The sequence below is a fragment of the Pygocentrus nattereri genome, chromosome 2, assembly GCF_015220715.1.
Source record: "Pygocentrus nattereri isolate fPygNat1 chromosome 2, fPygNat1.pri, whole genome shotgun sequence".
In the NCBI taxonomy this organism is placed as follows: domain Eukaryota; kingdom Metazoa; phylum Chordata; class Actinopteri; order Characiformes; family Serrasalmidae; genus Pygocentrus; species Pygocentrus nattereri.
The window spans coordinates 46,569,181-46,590,429 of NC_051212.1; the positions used below are offsets into that span (position 1 = coordinate 46,569,181).

General features: G+C 40.4%; 1 protein-coding gene across 1 annotated transcript in view; it reads right to left on the reverse strand.

The window, feature by feature from the left end:
* The window catches only part of prmt5 (protein arginine methyltransferase 5), a 27,443-nt gene continuing 6,194 nt past the window's right edge, over window positions 1-21,249 (reverse strand). The window contains exons 3-16 of the mRNA XM_017717056.2: window positions 17,550-17,635; window positions 15,505-15,639; window positions 15,093-15,205; window positions 11,994-12,043; window positions 11,709-11,872; window positions 10,909-11,070; window positions 9,956-10,033; window positions 9,715-9,773; window positions 3,589-3,711; window positions 3,279-3,454; window positions 1,975-2,178; window positions 1,764-1,874; window positions 1,619-1,683; window positions 1-555 (exon numbers count right to left, since the gene is read on the reverse strand). Of these exons, the coding sequence (XP_017572545.1) occupies window positions 403-555; window positions 1,619-1,683; window positions 1,764-1,874; window positions 1,975-2,178; window positions 3,279-3,454; window positions 3,589-3,711; window positions 9,715-9,773; window positions 9,956-10,033; window positions 10,909-11,070; window positions 11,709-11,872; window positions 11,994-12,043; window positions 15,093-15,205; window positions 15,505-15,639; window positions 17,550-17,635 (1,679 nt within the window). The 3' untranslated portion in view covers window positions 1-402. The remainder of the gene's footprint in view (window positions 556-1,618; window positions 1,684-1,763; window positions 1,875-1,974; window positions 2,179-3,278; window positions 3,455-3,588; window positions 3,712-9,714; window positions 9,774-9,955; window positions 10,034-10,908; window positions 11,071-11,708; window positions 11,873-11,993; window positions 12,044-15,092; window positions 15,206-15,504; window positions 15,640-17,549; window positions 17,636-21,249) is intronic.

The window sequence follows — 21,249 nt, forward strand, 5'->3', positions numbered from 1 at the left end:
TTTTTTCCTCTCAACAATGGTCTTTTGTTTTTTTTATCTGTTGTTGTGTGTGATTTCTCTTGTTATAAACCCAATAAAAAGATTATTTTTTTACTTTTGTTTTTTTAATAAACAAAAAAGTTGATGAACTTGGCTATGTTCTAGATGGTAGACTGAACTTCCTGTTTGTAAACAAGTATAAAAAAAACAAACATGTATGAAAACTGATTCAAACTTGTGAACCCAGTAGGAGTGTCCAGAAAGATATTAATCTAAGCACTACACTGTACATGTCAGTATGGATGTTCAGGCTTCTCTCCTTCACTGAAAATCAGGACAATGTAAAACAACAACAACAAACAAACAACCTTCACTAAACTTAAAAAAAAAAAAAAAAAAAAAAAAAAAAAAGTAACTGTTTCCCTATAAGCCAATAGTGTAGGACCGTCCTGCAGGGTTGTGGATGGCAGAGCAGACGGGCTCGGTGACGGCCCACTCGTACCACACCTTCTTCCCATTGTTACACCTCCAGAACCTCACGCTCACATCATCACTTCCAGACAGAGGGATGGGCTGCTACAGGGTGAAAGAGAGGAGAGGAGAGGAGAGGAGAAGGGGAAAAAAAAAGTCAGCTTCATTCATTCACATTTTTTGTTTTATGAAGTTCATTAGATGTATAATCACACCTCATGCTGAATATCAGGAGGTGGTATTATAACCAAAACCCTCTCCATCACAGGGTTGATACCACTTGAAAACAGGACAAACTGCTCAGTGCACAGAATACAGCAAAAGAGAAGCAGAAAAAAAAGCACCTGCAAGTACACTGATGCCATTTGTAACCTCAGTTTTCTTTTTTTAAATGACCCAAAAAAAAAATTCAAAACAGCAGCCAAAGTGCAAAGTATACCTAAAAATCTGTTTACTATAGAAGCTGTCAGTTTATGTTGTTTCACCTTTTTGTTTTCAGGCAATAACCAACATGAAAGGGGGCTGGTGGGTGACACGAGAGAGAGAGAGAGAGAGAGAGAGAGAGAGAGAGAGAGAGAGAGAGAGAGAGAGAGAGAGAGAGAGAGAGAGAGAGAGAGATAGAGAGATAGAGAGATAGAGAGATAGATAAAAAAGTTTTGTGTTTGCTTAGAAGCAAAAATGTGGTCCAGGTTTAGCTTCTTTGCGTCACGTGCCAAGAGACGTGTGTGCGCAACAAGGAGTCTCTGCCTCATCATCTTGTGTGTTAAATGCAAGATGCTTTCATTTTAGAATTTCTTTAGGATCTCTTATTGTATGTGTACTGAAGTCATGTAGGGTAGGCCCAGATTAAAAATAAAGACGATATTAAGAAGATCCAAAAAGGAAGAAGCGCTAAATTTCAGCAGCGCCTAGGTACTATATATATATATATATATATATATATATATATATATATATATATATATATATATATATATATATATATATATATATATATATATATATATATATGGGTTTCCAACCCAACCCAACTCAAATAAACATACTACCGAGAAACAGCATGGTATGCAGCTAGTTAGGATATGTTTGGATATTGTCTTCGTCTTATCTTGCAATTTTGCAACAAGACGAGAACTACAGCACCTTTAGCCAAGACAGCATCTCTTACTTTCAGAGGGAAGAGGATGGGGAACCAGGAAAACATTCCTGGGGAGTGCGTCTCCGGCCTAATACCTGAAACACAAAATAAACATTTGAACTGCTGCTTCCACAACCTCAATCACTGCTGCTGTCACACAATGAGTGACACTTACTAAGCATGACGTCTTTGTACAGCGTGGTCTCGAAATACCCAGCGAAACCATGAAGCACCGAGTTACAGCCAACAGTGAAGCGCAGACATTGATATCTGTTATTGTTCATATCTGAGAAAGAGAAAGATAGATAAATATATCATTAAGGCAACTAATTATGCTATAAAGAAGAAAAACGTATTTGTATACAGACTGGAATTGGATCACTTACCTGAAGTGGGGTGCACAAAGGTAAAGCAGGGTTTGGGGTCAGCAAGCTGGTGGAAGTTGTGCAGTCTCACAACATACGGTGTCTCAAAGTGACACTCCGGATCCTTGTCCCGCTCCCGACAGCTTCGCACTTCATTATACAGTTTAGATGAGGACAAGGGTGCCAAAAAAGAGGTGTAGGAGCAGGGAATACTCACTCCATCATCTGCAAAAGAAAAAGAGAAACTGGGATGCCATTGTGTCGAATGATATCAAACATACAGTGCTGTTTGTTAGTAAATACAAAATGAAGCCATTGAAACCCTTGCTGCATCGGAAGTAGTCCACTTTGATCTAGGCAGCAGTCACACAGCAAAGTCTGGTCTTTTGGGGTTAGTCTTAGCCTGACGAACACCAGACTGATGGGCCTGGTTGAGGAGCTGCCTTGCTCAGGGAGCAAAATCAGACAGCACTACGGTCTTCCGCCCTTGGTAGTACAGCTAGCCGGTGCGGAGAGTCCATTACTGTAGGTTTTTCCAAATTACAGCAGTGTGTGACAGTCAGACGCATTTATGATAGAAATGACTTCACAAATTGGGCAAAGCCAGCACTGGCTTTCTATTAAAATTTGCCGTTCCACCTTAAGTAGCACAGCAATTACATTTAAGAGCTTGTTCAGGTGACAAAGTAACTGCTGTTCCACTTAAGGTGGAATGGAAAAGATTTTAGAAATTCAGCACCATTTTTGCCAGAAAGCTATATATACACACACATTTTTTTTTCAGATTTACATTGGATGTTAAAAGTGGTTTTTACTTAAAACTGAGGGAAATCACTTTTAGACCCAATCCCATTTCATCCCTTGTGCCTAGCACTTAACCCTTACCCCTCTTTTCAAGGGGCAAATTTTTAGGGCTACATAGCTTACGTTTGATTTCCCTCAATTAAATAAATACATACATACATGCAATAACCCACGTACTATCTTAGTTTAACGTTACTTTAATGTATTATGGTCCTTCCCCCTACTGTCCTAAATGTAACTAAAGCCCCGCAGTGATCTTGCTGAACTTTATCCTCCTCTGCAATCATGGAAGTCGGCCGGGTCGCCTACAGAGCACCGCTAGTACCCTGTGAATGAAGTAAATGTTCTTTATTTTAGAGTTGTCCCATTTCATAGTGAAAGATTTCAACCACCATCCATTGTAACTCCGTTCCAAAGGGGCAAGGTAACTCTCGAAAACGGTTATGGTACTCTCGGCTTTGGATATAAATTTAAAAAATGGTATTGGGCCTTAATCTACAGAATCATCTGTTTCTCAGTACCTTTGAGAAAGTGCTGTGCTCCATCAAGGCATTCAGGTGAAAGCTCGTTGTCTCCAAATGACCCTAAAAGCTCGCTGACAATGATGTCGGCTTTCTCTGGAGCCGCCCAATCCCGCATGTCACATGACACAACAGTCACCTGATCTCCCCATTCCTCAAATTTCCAGTTCTCCAGGCTGAGAGAAAAAAAAAAATAAAGGGGGGAAAATTACTGTCATTGTTTCTGTGACACATAACAGAAGAACATAAAAGTATGTTTTCTTTCCAGGACTTACAATATACATTTAAAATACATGAGTAACCCACGTACGTGATAACAGCATTGGGATTTTTCTCTACAGCGTACACGCGCAATTTCCTGTCCGCCTGTTTGGCGGCACGCAGTGATGAATTGACCAGAGGACCGCGTCCAGCACCTAGCACCATCAGCACCCTGATGAAGACAGAGGAGTTTTTCAAAATTACAAAAGATAGTCATAGTGCAATATATATAATCTGTTAATTTGTGATATTGGCCTACGCAGTACTGATAGCACAAAAGGCTGAAATATGCAAATGAGCTCTCCGACTAATCATGTTTTACTGTGTGCTGTGAGGGTCCTAATCAATCACAGACACTCCACATAAGTTTCTGTGGATCAACAACAAATGTAAATAATTTGTCAAAAATGACAGCTTGTCTTCGCCACTTTAGAACCGGCCTTCTTGGCGGTGAGAGGAAATGCTGTGCTATCTGTTAAGTGTCACTGCTCCTCAGTAGTGTGAGCTCGAGAGATGCATTTTTGCCTCTTTAAACTAGAGCAACAGTAATAACAACTAAAATACAAGCTCAAATGTGTCTGTGTGGGTGATTTACTTCCTACACCACCTTTTTTTACTTCCTTACGTAAACCTACAAAGTAAAAGAATAAAAAACATTTCCACGTTGAAACTACGGATGCTGGAAGCCTGTGCTAGCATTTCTTCTGCGGTGTTGCTATCAGTGTGTGAAGAGTGGGAGAAGAGGGCTGCACTGACAATCCAACACAATGGGCAGCACTTTGAACACATTTTATTAGTGGTCAGAAACTTGTAAATAACTCATGAAAGAATAAAGTTACGTTAAAACCAACCACACCATTGTTTTTCTTGTGAAATTCTCAATAAGTTTGATGTGTCACATGATGACCCTCTTCCCATTAAAAAAACTAAAATTAGATCCAAAATGGCCGCCATGGTCACCACCCATCTTGAAAAGTTTTCCCCCTCCCATATACTAATGTGCCACAAACAGGAAGTTAATATCACCAACCACTCCCATTTTATTTGGGTGTATCCATATAAATGGCCCACCCTGTACAATCCACATTCTTCATTTGACTGGCTTTGGTTAGATAGTCACAGTCAATCAGTAAGTTGAGGTAGACCAGAGAACCAGCTCACAACAAAAGTTGAGGAATGCTCAAAAAACACCTGTTTGGAACGTTCCACAGGAGAACAGGTTAATTGGAAACAGGTGAGTGTCATGACTGGGTATACACGGTGTGCAGAATTATTAGGCAAATGAGTATTTTGATCACATCATCCGTTTTATACATGTTGTCCTACTCCAAGCTGTATAGGCTTGAAAGCCAACTACTAATTAAGTAAATCAGGTGATGTGCATCTCTGTAATGAGAAGGGGTGTGGTCTAATGACATCAACACCCTATATAAGGTGTGCTTAATTATTAGGCAACTTCCTTTCCTTTGGCAAAATGGGTCAGAAGAGAGATTTGACGGACTCTGAAAAGTCAAAAATTGTGAGATGTCTTGCAGAAGGATGCAGCAGTCTTGAAATTGTTCGGTGATCACGCTTCAAAAGTTTGGCAATCAAGCGTTTCATGGCAAATAGCCAACAGGGTCGCAAGAAGCGTGTTGGAAAAAAAAAGGCGCAAAATAACTGTCCATGAATTGAGGAAAATCAAGCATGAAGCTGCTAAGATGCCATTTGCCACCGGTTTTGCCATATTTCAGAGCTGCAACGTTACTGGAGTATCACAAAGCACAAGGTGTGCGATATTCAGGGACATGGCCAAGGTAAGGAAGGCTGAAAAACGACCACCTTTGAACAAGAAACATAAGATAAAACGTCAAGACAGGGCCAAGAAATATCTTAAGACTGATTTTTCTAAGGTTTTGTGGACTGATGAAATGAGAGTGACTCTTGATGGGCCAGATCGATGGGCCCGAGGCTGGATTAGTAAAGGGCAGAGAGCTCCACTCCGACTCAGACGCCAGCAAGGTGGAGGTGGGGTACTGGTATGGGCTGGTATCATCAAAGATGAACTTGTGGGACCTTTTCGGGTTGAGGATGGAGTGAAGCTCAACTCCCAGACCAACTGCCAGTGCATTTTTGCTTGTGCATTTTTGAAAGTCTAACTAAAAAGGCTGTATAAAACTGAATAGAAATTAGAAAAATGGTTCAAATAAAATGTGCAGGAAATTGCAGACATTAGCAGAGACTCCCCAAAGCAATAACAACACAAGAATCATCAGTTGCCTGTTGCTCTTTCAGAATCCTCACTGACACATAAATAACTTTGTCTTTACACATATCACTGTAAAGCTGACTTTGACCATTCTGCACAACACAGTCATCTCCTGGGACAGCAACAGCTCAAAAACCTAGAATCACACATCTAATACACTGCTATCAAAAAAGCTTTCAATTCTGACATTAATAGTTTTGGATTTCAATTAAAGTCACTGTGTGTGTGATTAATGTCACCCCCTGGTGGCACTTCCTCTGTTGGTTTCAAAATCTGACTGAACAGATCTGCTACGTTGTGTCATTTGCCTTCATGTTCATATGAAGCAAAAGCTGCTTTTTAATGTCACTTACACAACTTGACATTCCAAGGAGTTTATTTCTCACCAAAAAAATAACATCAAAAAAATGTTAGCCATTCAGGCGTAATTATCTTGAACAGTGCAGAGCTGTAAATAGTCACATTGCTCTCCTTTGAGCACCGTGTGGGAACATTTAACATCATTTGCTGAAAATAACTCACTTTTCTGTGACTAATCAGGACACTTAATCAACTCCTTGATCCTGATGCAATAGGCATACAGATTGCGGAGAGAAAACTGTGCAAGAAAATGGTCGCAATTAGTTATACTGTTCTATTCGTCACACTGAAGCCGGTGCAGAGCTGCGGTGCCCGTCTCATGAAGCACGTCAGAAGCCCTAGAAGTTGAACTAGTCCTTTAGCTCAGATTTAGATGCTCAAGCTAGGATGAATCCTCCTGCATATCCACGTGAAAAGTCGACATTTTTGATGAACAGTGAATCATTTTTTAAACCACACTGCCGTGTTAGTGCTTACTAGAGTAATAACAGCTTTATTGATAAATCACTTTATATGATTCGTTTCCTCCACTGAAAAGCGTTTTTTTGTCATGTGAATGGCTCCACAAAACAGGCCGGAGGGTCCAAGAGCTGTTAATGAGCCATAAACAGGGTTTCACAAAGCCAGGTTTCTTGGTTAGCCAGCTAACTTTAAACTAAGGTTTATTGAGCCTGGGGTTTTTTTGTCTCACAACAGTGGATCACTTTTTACTGGGCGACAATTAAAGCTGCGAGACTAATCTGCTCCAGGGTTACGATTTCAGATCGCAAACAGAATTTTGGCCAGCCAGGGCTGAGCTTCTGACCAATCAGGGTCTGTCTCTTGAAAGAACTGGCCCCCAAGTCTCTTTTCCCCCTTCCTAATATTTGTGGCATCAATCACATTAAAAACATTGCTTTTCAGAGGTTACAATCATTCTCAGATACTAAGGGTGTCATGATACGCATTTTAATATTTTTTTTTCCTGTATGTGCTGCGTATCGAATACAGGTAGATTCAATTTTATAAAATAAATGATATCTGGAATGGTTTCTAGCAGAACCCATGATATTTGCTTAGCCTACCTTGGACAAAGCTCAAGTTAGCTTCTCATTTGCCAGCTTCCTACCAGAATTTTGTTATACCTTAAATACTGTAGCTGTTACGTTTCTCAGAGGAAATTTTGAATAAGAAGCTGAATTCAGCGTCGTCTTCTGTGGATGGCTGATGAGCTCAGCTGTTTGAAATGAAGAGAGCAAGCTTGTGCTGAAATAAAGTTTTCCTAGTGTTTATCTCCTGGTAAGAACGTTCTGGTTTCCAGGTTGACTATAAGAGCGTGGGCAAAGAGTTTATAAACTGAACTGTGACACTGCCAACACTGAGCAAGCCTACTCCATGTTAATGCCCATAGTTTTGTAAAGGTGGCATCCAATGGCTCACAGTTGTGATGGTCAGGGGCCCAAATACCTTTGGCCATATAGTGTAGCAAGAATATAAAGCCATTTTAATTGGCACAAACTTGGTGGAAGCGGGGATAGCGTTATTTTATACAGGTGTAAATGCTTCCAAACTCTTCCGAAAAAACAAGCTGCTCACCACCTCATGTGTAACAAGATTGGCTGTGTCACAAATGTCACTCATGTGTGTGTGTGTGCGCAGACTAGAGGACTAATCACAGCTTGAGTTTCTCAACTTGGGTTAACAGAGACAGCTGCTAACAGCAGAGTATGAACGGCACAGAGTGTAGAGTGGAGTGACCCGATTTTGCTCCGAGCATGGAGTGGCCTTTTAGAAAGTCAGCACATCAGTGTTTTTCCCTCACACTCAAATCGTTCCACTACTGCTCCACCCAACGAGCCAGCCCCTTTTCAACACTGACAACCTCTGTGTGACAGTCAATCACACAGTGTTTGTGCCACAGCACTGTTCAGCAAGTCTGTTGTGATTCTCTCAGATCACAAAGTTCTACACATTTAGGGTGTTTTCACAGTAGAACTTTTTTGCGGATCCAGGAGCGCTTGCTCTGCGAGTTTGGTATGCTCGGTCAAGCATGAAAGCTGTTTGAGCTCGGGAGCGGCCCAGAAATTGATCTCTAGTCCTCCTGATGTCCGTGGTCTGGGGTGTGCTTCCAGCAAACTCTGGTGTGGTCCACTGCATGCATGGAAGCCATCCCTCCCTGCGCGTATGTGGGGCTGTGTTATTCGTTCATTTTGTAACTTGATTGCTTCGACTTATCACATTACCTCCCTTTTCAAGTTTCGTGATTGCAGGAAATGGATTGTTGTGGACAAAAAATAAAAAGGGACATGAGCGTGTATTTAGGAAAATGATACAAAGCAGCAAGCAGATGAAGCTACTGCCTTCTACCTCTGCAAAACAGAAAAGCGACGTACGAATTTCGGAAGTTATTCTTGTGTGTGACAGCAAACCAGCGATAATAAGTCTCTCACTAAAACGAGCTCAGAACCAGTCCCGGGTGCAGATTCAGGTATTGGGGGACAAGTGTGAAAATGCCCATATTCTTGTAGTCAGTCAATCATTTTTGCTTCGCAACTGTAAGAGAAGATTGTACTAAAAGCATGTGTATTTGTTTACTCTCAGCAGATTTCTGGCTTGTGACTGGGCCATCGTTCCAAGTGAAAAAAGCCTGTGTAGCACAGCATGTTAATTAGCTTTTTTAGTAACAGCCATAAATTATATAATTCTAGAAATAAATTGTGTACCGTCTTGTCAATATGTTCAACACAAATTCAATATCATATCCTATATGAACTGGACAAGGAGCGCATTTTCTCTGCTGTATAAGCAAGTAGCAGAAGACAGAGTCACAGCAGCGAGGAAATCTCTGCCACTCCAGAAATAAAGGTCCTGTGAAGGTACATTTTTCGTTCATCAAGGTACAAGGTACCCTTAAGAGGTATAACAATGGTTTTAAGCTCCAATTGTGAACCTTAAATAAGTCTTTCCTGAGTACATATTTGTACCTTTTCAGAACCTAATAAAAAAAGAACAATAAAATAAAAGCCCTGGAGACGAGACGGGGTGTGTGGAGTCAGTACAACTTAGAAAATACCATTTCAATGGATTCTTGTACAATTATGTTCCTTGACTAAAGTTACTGAGATGTACCCTTGAGGGAACCACCCCAGTGACGAGAGAGGTCCTGCCCCAGTGACAGTTTACTACCTTTATTTCTGAGAGTGCACTCCACTCACATACTCTGGTTAACAGTCATCATAAGCTGCGTTTGCTGGGGTTTATGAAGCTGACATTTGGTCACAAACGTTGTCCAAACTGAGCCAGATCCCAAGTTAAGTGTGCATCACAAGTTGCCACGATGATGTAGCTGGATAACAACTTATCCAATGTTGAGAGACGGAAAACCCAAACTAAGCTTAAAGTTAGCAACAAACACTGCCATCTTGCTGGAAGCAGGGCATTAATTTCCACAAGCTTCTATAGTACATTTTATGGTTATATTAGCTCTAAGATCAAATTAGTCTCAGGTGAGACTGCATAATTAAAGCTTTGCTGCAAATGGGAAAGTCCTGGCAACAGAAGCGTAAACATGAAAGTGGGAACACTTACTGTACATTAGTTTCTTTTTGCTCCTCTGGAACTCTGTCTAGCAGGCATTTATACACCGCCTGGAGAGAGAGTGAGCGAGAGAGAGAGAGATGAATTACTCAAATCAGTGGAGCGTTATAATACAGCCGTACCAAGAGCAACACAAAGATCAAAAACATTCACAGGCGTGATGCATGTGAATGGGAATGTACAAAGGAAAGGCTGCAGCTGCTGAGCCACTGCGTTTCTCTGTTCTACTCACCTGCTGGTATTGTGAATACTTAATGGGGTCTTTTTCAAAAACCTCATACGTCTGGGACTCTAAATTGTCCATTAGAGGCTGAAAAGAGTAATGAAATAGTAAATGAGAATAGTTAGAAAACATAAGAATGAGACATATAAAAGGGCTGAAAGCTAAAACAGGGAGGGGGTGGTCTGTCCATTCACGTGTAGAAGCAAAATTCCAGCTGATGTATTGTTTGGCCAATATTAACTTTGTGATTTTATCAACACAGATACAAGAGGCTCGGAATAAAAACACACCTCTAATATTAAGAAAACCAATCATGTGTGAGGTTTATAATAGGTTCATACTCAAATGCCAATCAAAATCTGCTAACCTTTTATTTACCATTACTGCCAAAACAACAGGACATGACCAACCTTTAGCATGAAGATAATCATTACAAAATCAGTAATAAGCTGAATTAATAAGAACTGTTATTTATTTACGTCTATTATTATAAAGCCTTACCGAGGTTCACAAATACAACCAGAAAAAGAAACAGAACTGCTTGTAGCCAAGTCAGATTCTGCAAGGGAAGTCAAAATTTGGTACACCACCTGTAGAATGGTCACCTGCATTGTTCAGCGTTCATGATCAATTATATTATGTCCTAAAGCAACAAATTTGTGTAACCTTATCGAAGACCTGAATGTAGTTTAGGAGAAATTTTAGGGACATATTTACAGAAAACATCTGTGTGAATACTGACTTCATGTTTGTCAGCAACATTAACCTTGTAGTTTCAGGGCTAAACTTAAAAGAAGCAAAACCATGTCTTGGCTTATCAACATCATTGAGGTAAGTGGACAATGTTATGTCATTTTCTGCCACAATTTCTATAAGAGCCTGTGCTGTTTAGGAAATGTAATAATTAAGTATAATTATCACTACTGGGACAACAATCATATGAGTCAGCCCCTAACACACACCTGTAATGGTGACTGTAGGTAGTCTTCATAGCCCTTGGCAAACAGCTCATAAGCGTTGGGTGCTGGACGGTTCTGGTTGAGGTACTCCAGGTACTGCAGGTAGGAGCGGAAGTCTTTCTCGCTGTGGCGATTCGTCCCGGTGAATATAAACTGAGCCTCCAGCTGGACAAGACAAGAAGAAATCACTCAACTTGGAGTGGACTGACTGATTTTTATGTTGCAGCATACTGGCAAGTTTTCTGAGGTATCCCAGGCATAGACTAGGTTATGACAAGGACCAACTGGGTGAAACAATTTGCTACAGCGCCACCCACAGGCAAACCAAAGCTGCATCTCTAGTTACTCAAGAATTCCAAAGGCAGGAGCTTGCTGATTGTGGGTGGAGCAACTAAACAAGGACAGCATAACGTCACAATAGGCCTCATTCACCAACCATACTTGATAAGAAAAATCTTTAACACCCACCAACACAGTTTTTACGAAGATTGTCATTCAAAAACGTTTTCTTATTTGGGATTTGTTCTTAGGTAAGAACAGAATGTACACAAACATCTCATTTCCACAGTTCAAAAAAAGTTTAGGGAAAAAAAAAAAAAAAAAAAAAAATCAGGAAGACACTGGTTCCTGATTTATTGGAAGTTACTGAGGCCCAATAAGTTTCTTTTCAGGGACCCTTCCAATGTTTAAGGGACCTAAGAGTTTAATTACGCAGTCCTGGCCCCCCCCCAGGACCCCTGCATTTCGCACCTTGCCCCCTACCTCAGAACTCACTTTATGAATCAATAAGTTGGAGTGCCTACCTTGAAGAGGCGGAATATGATTCTCTGATGGGCTTTTGAGAGGACTGGAAATCCCTTCTTGTTGGTCAGAAAAATGCTGGTAGGAAGAATGGCAGCTTTGATTGGTTCCCCAAGCCACTTATCAATCACTGTGTCGGAAGGAATGTCTGCACCAATCTCGATAGCTTCAAGTGGATGAAAAAGATGGAGTTAAGAGACTGATTAATGGTAAAGATTAAGTTAGAGGCTAATAAACGAACAATCAGATTTATGTTGTGTGGAATGTTCAAACAGGGAAAATCTCACCTAGGCAAATCCTTTTGTTGTAGTCACAGAGAGTTCTGAATGAATGCCACCTAACAAAGAATCAAAGGGGAAAGAGAAAGGCCAATAATTAAACAGGAAAATGTGCACTTGAAAGATACAGGAGATCAAGTTCTCAATCAGGTCTTTGATAAGAACTCCAGTGGCAGACTGTGACTATTAGAGCTAGGCTTTCAGTTGAAAGACAAACGTCTACTCTGTCAAAAACAGGGAAAAAGAACCACATTACTATGATAATACCAAGTTCTGCTAGTGTCCTTATGGGATTCTAGTAGTATGTTAGCACTAAGCCAACTTATTCAGGACCTGTCCAGAGGGACAAAAGGAATGTCTTTTCCCATGAAACTGGTCCCACAAATTGTAAACCAAAACATGACTGATTGCTTATCTTGGTAGTTTATCTAACATTTAAAGCCTTTTGTCCAGCTCCTGAAGTCCTAACCAATGGGAAAGCTTGCTTGGTTGTAAACCAGATGCCACTGAAATCCTCATTGGATTATTTGCTTTTTGATGTTTAAGATATTAACTACTCCCCTCAATAAACAAATAAATAAACAAATAAAAAGAGCATTAGGCAATATTTACAGTTTAAATACAACAAGCATGACAATTTTACAGAACATCAACCTTAACAATAAACATTATAGCTTGTAACTATTAAAATAAAAATGTAAACTTTTCAATAAAGCAGTTAAAATGAAATTCAAACAAGCAATTTCTCCAGTTGTGTTGCACATTACTTAGTCTAGTAGTTAATTAAAAGATATAATAAACTAATGGGTTACACAACTCAACATCAGAGACTAATCATTTGCAGTTTACACACACACACTTAGTTATTTGTTCTCCATCCCTGTTGCTCTGTCCTAATTACGATTTAATGACTGCTGCCTATTGGGTTGCATATGATGGAACATAATTAGAAATACCAAACATACTTTCTGAGACAATCTACATTATAATAAGATCTTGAGGACAACAGATGAAGCCCATTTTTAGAATTGCACTTCTACATCATGACACTATTTACCAGTGGTGGACAGTGACGAAGTAAATGTAATTCGCTATTGTACTTAAGTAGCCTTTTCAACACACAAAAAAGTAGTTATAAAAAAGTAAGTTTTTCCAATTTGGATGACTTTTTACTTTCACTCCACTACATTTCAAAGCCAAATATCTCACTTTTTACTCCACTATATTTTGCGTAATCCGTCATTCCTTTAGGTTTTATACACACAAACCAAACATGTCAAAGTGAAAGAAGCATAAAGCAAGAGCACCAATCAGGGCACAGCGGTCACTTTGTTTTGAGCTTGCTTTGACCTGTTGGACATACCGACCCAGTGCAGCACGCGGTTCAACGTCAGTGCAGCAGCGTAAAATTCAACAAACGATGAACTAACCTAACTTTGTGTAAATAGACAATAGAAAAATATGTCCACATATGCAGTCGTGACAAACTCATTTTACAGCAAATTTGTTTTGGCTAATTTGTTCACGAACATAGACCTACAGATATAATGTAGTAAAGGAAACTCGTTTGTGATCCTGAGTTTAAAACAAGTCATCAAACTTAAACTTGTAACTAAGGTGCAAATAAATCTTAAACCGAAACTTTGCTTGTTCGCAAAAGGTTATTTCAGAGCCACTCAGTTCTACCTGATGGAAATTGTTTGCCTTTAGTGTTTTGTGCTTATGATAATTTTAATAGACATTAGCATCACTAATTAATGACATTCTATTAAAAGACTGGTTTACTAAGAGAGACACTGGAGTATTTTCACCTAAAATGAGTTCATGAAGCGAGTCTTGTTGCAAAAACAGTAGTGGAACATTAGAGATATAATTAATCTTTAGTACTTTTACTGTCAATACTTAAGTACATTTGAAGACAAATACTTTTGTACTTTTACTCAAGTAGGTCTAAAGGGAGGAACTTCTACTGGAGTAATATTTTACCTACTTTAACTCAAGTACAGGGTGGGCCATTTATATGGATACACCCAAATAAAATGGGAATGGTTGGTGATATTAACTTCCTGTTTGTGGCACATTAGTTTATGGGAGGGGGGAAAACTTTTCAAGATGGGTGGTGACCATGGCAGCCATTTTGAAGTCAGCCATTTTGGATCCAACTTTAGTTTTTTCAATGGGAAGAGGGTCGTGTGACACATCAAACTTATTGAGAATTTCACAAGAAAAACAATGGTGTGCTTGGTTTTAACGTAACTTTATTCTTCCATGAGTTATTTACAAGTTTCTGACCACTTATAAAATGTGTTCAAAGTGCTGCCCATTGTGTTGGATTGTCAGTGCAGCCCTCTTCTCCCACTCTTCACACACTGATAGCAACACCGCAGAAGAAACGCTAGCACAGGCTTCCAGTATCCATAGTTTCAGGTGAACAGTAGATGAACAATTTCTTGGAAAGTGGATTGGTTGTCGTGGGCCAGTTGAATGGCCCCCAAGGCCTCCCGATCTGTCCCCCTTAGACTTTTATCTTTGGGGTCATCTGAAGGCAATTGTCTATGCTGTGAAGATACGAGATGTGCAGCACCTGAAACTACGGATACTGGAAGCCTGTGCTAGCATTTCTTCTGCGGTGTTGCTATCAGTGTATGAAGAGTGGGAGAAGAGGGCTGCATTGACAATCCAACACAATGGGCAGCACTTTGAACACATTTTATAAGTGGTCAGAAACTTGTAAATAACTCATGGAAGAATAAAGTTACGTTAAAACCAAGCACACCATTGTTTTTCTTGTGAAATTCTCAATAAGTTTGATGTGTCACATGACGACCCTCTTCCTATTGAAAAAACTAAAGTTGGATCCAAAATGGCTGACTTTAAAATGGCCGCCATGGTCACCACCCATCTTGAAAAGTTTTCCCCCTCCCATATACTAATGTGCCACAAACAGAAAGTTAATTATCACCAACCACTCCCATTTTATTTGGATGTATCCATATAAATGGCCCACCCTGTACATGATTTGTGCACTTCGTCCACCACTGCCATTTACCTACTCAATATACTGCTTGTTGTCTCATCTTCATTCTACATCATACACAGTTTCCTCACCAGCCCCAGGTCTTCTCTTCATTGTTGCTATCATCAATTTGATTCGAGGGCTCATTCTCAATGAGGTCTTCACGAGTGTCCTCGGGCGCCAGCAGGGGAACTCGGATCCAGAACTAAATCAGAGTAGCAGATTAAAACTAAACAAACCAGTTCATAAATAAGTAACATGCAACATTTCATATATCAAAGCGACATGGGCTTCTAATTATACCTGTATGTTTATAAATACATACTGGAAACGCCTTGAAGACAGTTCAATCAGTCTTTGAGTGTCTCGAAATATTAGATAACAGCATCTACTTGCCTCAACAGAGAACAGCTTGATAGCCGTGTAACTGTTAAGACTGTGGACAAAAATTAATGTCTAAGTTTAGAGAACAGAGCTTTTGATCCAAAGTAGCTGTCCTCTCACCATGGAAGAGTGGTGTCCTGTATGGATGTGGTTGAGCAGAACTCGGGCCAGGTTGGCACACTGTGGACCCTTCAGGGGGATCATGAAGGCTGGAAGCCCCAGATAGGCACAGAAATTCAGCTCCTGTACCAGTGCCTGCAGCAAGGATGCAGAGTTAATCATGAGTACTGTGAGGATCCAAACACAGACAAAAGCAGTCTTGCTACTTATAGGTTAGGAATGACTCCAACAGCTGGTCCCAGTTAGAAAAACATCAGACATTCAGACATCTGCTCCAAACAACTGCAATAGCTCAGATGGAGTGGTGGGGTAGAAGTGGGCTTGATGTTTCCACTTTAGCACCTGTCAGCTACAGCAAAGGATGTGCCCTCAATCTAAAGCCTTCTGCACACCAATATGGATACCTTTGTAAACGCTGTTTGTGTGAAAAGATGATAGGAAAACATCTATACTGAGCACACACACCATACTTAAGCCAGAAGTGTGTCATTTCTGCCAAGCAGTCTGTTGTGATGGCTCACAAAACCAAGCAGGGCTGAAACAGTTATTCAATGGCACAACCCTATTTCTTATTTTTACCCCTACCCTCGTTTTCAAGCGTCACCTTGCCCCTTGGAACTGAGTAACAACAGGTAGTGGTTGAAATCTTCCCCTCCAAAATGGGACTCTCAAATAAAAAGAACATTACTTCATTATCAGGGTACTAGCGGTGCTCTGTAGGCGACCCGGCCCGTCTTCGGTGATAGCAGAGGAGTTCAGCAACTTCACTGCTGGATTTTACTAACAGTTTTAAATGGTGCAGCAGTCACATTCTGGTGCTTCAGTAGTCAGAAGTGCTGGACAATTTAAAGTGGAACGGGAAAGTTAGCTAGCTAGCTACTGAGACATCAGCATATTATTAGGGATTTTTGTTTGTTAGGGACTACAATTGAAATGACATTCAACTAAGATAAAATATAAAATATTTTCTCATATCTGTGGGTTTCTTTGGTCCATCTTGCCAGTCACCCCCCCCCCCCCAAACAAAACACTCCATTTAGAGTGAAACTCTGAAAAACTAACACTTCACCCCACCCCTCTATCTGTAGCTCAAAATAAAAGTTGCCGTGGTGGTAATTTAGCTCTTGGTGAACAGGACATCAGTTTGTCAGAACATGACCAAACATTTTGTTACATCACTTCACAATTACAGGCTAATTAATCTGTTATTAATCAATTACTTCACATGAAAAATCTAAAATATTTATAAAAAAATGATTTGTATATCATAGCCAGACTGCTTTATTTTGCATGGACAAAAGTAAAGTTATACTGCTTTTTAACTAAAAAGTGGATTCAAGCCAGAAAAAAAATCAAAAAGCCAAGAATCCTGAAAGTCTTATAACAACACAGACATTTTAGTCTCTTTCACAGCAACAGTGATCATGTGAAAACACCATGTCAGTGTGGCCAAAAGACCTTCATATGATCTTCATATGCATTCATATTAGTGTGTATGATGCTTAAAAGATCTTTCTTTCATGAATTTTCCTGTTACAGGAATGAAGGCATTTAAAAAATAAAATTTTTAGATCAGGGGTGTCAAACTCCGTTCCTGGCAGGCCACAGCTCTGCACAGAGCTGTCCCTGCTCCAACGCTTCAGCTGTGTTCCAAAAGCTAGACTCTATTTCTAGACCACTGTGTCACTGAAGACTGTTCCAATCAAAAGGACGCTGTGAACACAGCTGAGAAACGCAGCCTACATTCTGACAAACTCAAGATGCTACTTGAATCACTGTCTTACATCACCCATAATCTTTTAGAAACCTGTCTGACCCAAAGAGAGCGCATGCCTGTAGATGCAATCAAGTACAACGTCAAAAAGGCCAGTAAAATGTATACCTTTCTCTGTGGCAACCTGGCTTCTGGAACACAGCTTCTGAATTCAACTCACAAAGTCTTGCCAATTCGCAGATTGCTGAACAGATGTGTTTACTGAGGCACAAAGCTACACTGCAGAGCTGCGCCCCACACGTGATTTAAATGATGGGAAGTCTTAACTTACTGCCTCTGAATTCCTGCGCTCAGTGGTCAGCTCGGAGTCCGTCTCTATCCATGGAGAAAGCTTTCCCACAATCAGAGTGTTCCAGTCTAGTTGAGAAAATACAGCGGTAATTAAACATTGAATACAAATGATTAATAACGTCTACACATTAATAAGCTAACTTTATTCAATTTACAATTAAAACTAGTTGCTGTTAATATAGTGTTTCTTTCGAAAATAAAGGTTTTGTTTTATTATTTTAATTCTACAAGTCACACCACAAAAATGAACAGGAAACAGACAAGAACAGATAATTGCACAAACATCTGTACCAACAGCTAGGCCTACCACAGCAACAGCCAAGCAACACCTTAGTATTCACCTGGGATAACACAGCAACCCCATTGCAACTACCTGTGAAACCATAGCAGTGGCCTACTAACAACTTAGCTACCTGGGATTTCACAGCAACAACTTCAAGCTAACTTCTTTTTACCACTCGAATAAGTACAAGCATAAGATTATGTGGCTGCATGGTTTAATCTCAAGAGTCCCATAATCTTGCATCTTTAAGGAATAGAGGCTTGTGAGATTCTGGGGGAAAAGGTTCATGTACTGTGGGCTGGAAATCCTCTCTTTTAATACAAAGCATTGCTGCTCTAAAATACCCTTTTCTGCTAATTATGAACACTCACTGATATAAATAAACTGACCTGCATGGCTAGAATAGTCACCAATGTCTGCATCATGAGTCATTGAAATAATGCGATTTCCAAAGTTCAGGAAAGGCAAGTGGCCAAGCTTTCAAATCTTTATTTGTGTGCCCTCAAATGTTTAAATATATTGTAATCTGAAATTATTTTCCAATATACAAAACTGTCTACATCCACATAAGCGTGCTCATCATATCCACAAAAGCTCACGCTTCATGTGTTACAAAAACCAACGGTTTCAAACAGATGGGTGATGAGACTTCTTTACAAAAACTCCAACATAGTCATTACAAGCAAAAATAAGCACAGCGTGTGTATGCATGAGCAAAAAAAATGTGTTGCCGCTAAAAAAGTCTCTAAATGCCAGTAGCTGCGATACGGTGTGCAACAGAGCCTGCTACCGTTATTCAGCTTATAAAGCTGACATATTGCTTTGTTCACCGATATATCTCATTAACTGCTAAGTGTATTAACTGTCTGTCAGCCAAGCTGTTTGGAAAAAGAAATCAGTGCGGCCTTTAGATGTGACTACAGCTTCACTGTGATTGTGCTACAGATCTCTGCTGCAACCCACGTCTGAACGTTTAAATGTAAACCCCCAAGACTGAAGGCAGTAGTGTAAGTCAAAAAGAAAGAAAATGAAAAAGAACTAATCCAGTCTGACTGTCATGATTGCAATCTGGTCATAACTGTGTACACGGAGTGGACCCGAGTCGGAATTATCACTGCCATCATATCTCTGTTGTCAGAAGAAAACCTTGTATCTCCAAAATGGTAAATTTACAGGAGAAGAAAAAAAAAAAACTACTTTTAATGCAAGTCAAAGGAACCAGACTTTTTTCCAAGTAATCGTGGGCCGTTTCTTTTAGTCCAATCATCATGAAATTAACATAAAGGGTAATAGAAGTTTTCAAATTATGTCAAAAACTCAAACTTTAAAAATGAAGATACAAGGTTTTCATCTGACAACAAATGATAAGTCAACCTCAGCACGTAAACCTGCATTTAACATCACCATCCACAAAATCCACAAACTGGAGTGGAGGAATGACGCAATTATCTGATGAATGTCGACTCAACTGCATCAATTTTGGAACTGGCGGTAATAACATTCGATAAATTATGTGCACATTTTTATGGCTAAAATGAATCTTTCAGGCTATTTTCAACATTAAAAAGGTAAAAGAAAAAAAGTTTGGCATGGTGTTATTTGGGGTTCAATAGTTTCTGTAGTCACATTTGTTCCTTCCATACATTTTTAAAAATAAACCCATTTGGAAATAATCAAACTGGACCAGGTTTCCCAAAAGCATCTTTATGTTAAGATCATCTTAACTAGTAGAGAGTGTGCTCAGTGCTCGCTCTACCACTTAACACTCCTTCTTTCGGCTGCTCCCTTTAGGGGTCGCCACAGCGGATCATCTGCCTCCATCTTGCCCTATCCATTGCCTCCTCTACTTTCACACCAACCATCTCCATGTCCACCTTCACTACATCCATAAACCTTCTCTGAGGTCTACCTCTTCTCCTTCTGCCCGGCAGCTCCATCTCCAACATTCTTTGACCAATATATCCACTATTCCTCCTCAACATGTCCAAACCATCTCAACCTGGCCTCTCTGGCTTTATCTCCAAACTGCTCCACCTTCACTGTCCCTCTGATCTGCTCATTTCTAATCTCGTCCATCCTTGTCACTCCCAATGAAAATCTCAGCATCTTCATCTCCGCCACCTCCAGCTCAGCCTCCTGTCTTTTAGACAGAGCCAGTCTCCAAACCATACATCATAGCAGGACACACTACTGTCTTGTAAACCTTCCCTTTCACTCTTGCTGCTATCCTTCTGTCACACATCAGCCCTGACATCCGTCTCCACCCACTCCATCCTGCCTGCACCCTCTTCCTCACCTCTTTTTTGCACTGTCCATTGCTCTGGATGGTTGACCCAAGATATTTGAAGTCATCCACCTTTACGACCTCTACTCCTTGCATCTTCACTTTTCCACCTGCCTCCCTCTCATTCACACACATGTATTCCGTCTCGTCTCTACTGACCTTCATTCCTCTCCTCGCAAGTGCAAACCTTCACCTCTCCAGATTCTCTTCCACCTGCTCTCTACTCTCACCACAGATTTCAATGTCATCTGCAAACATCATGGTCCATGGAGCCTCCTGCCTGACCTCACCTGTCAACCTGTCCATCACCATTGCAAACAAGAAGGGGCTCAAAGCTGATCCCTGATGTAACCCTACCTTCACCTTGAAACCATTTGTCATTCCAACTGCACACCTCACCACTGTCTCACTATCCTCATCCATGTCCTGCAATACCCTAACATACTTTTCAGCTACACCTGACTTCCTCATACAGTACCACAGTTCTTGTCTTGGCACCCTATCATATGCCTTCTCTAGATCCACAAAGACACAATGTAGCTCCTTCTGACCTTCTCTGTACTTCTCTACCAACACCAACACAAAAATTGCATCTGTGGTACTCTTTCTGGGCATGAAACCAAACTGCTGCTCACTGATCTGGACCTCTCACCTTAGCCTTGCTTCAACAAGTCTTTCCCATACCTTCATGGTGTGGCTCATCAAATTTATACCTCTGTAGTTACTGCAGCTCTGCACATCACCCTTGTTCTTAAAATGGGGACCAGTACACTGCTTCTCCACTCATCAGGCATCCTCTCACTCTCCAGGATTTTGTTAAACAACCTGGTTAAAAAGTCCACTGCCTTCTCTCCTAAACATCTCCATTTCCTTCTCTATCCTTTATCAGCCTAACCTGCTGTACATCCTTTCCAGCTCTATCTCTGTTTAGCCAAACGATACAAGTCCTTTACTGTCCAGCCTCTCATACAGCTCATCATAGGCCTGAGCCTTTGCCCCCATTCTTTTTGCTATGCGACTAGCCTCACAGTACTCCTGCCTACTTCCTTCATCTCTCTCGTTATCCCACTTTTTCTTAGCTGCCTTATTCTTCTGAATACTCTCCTGGACTTC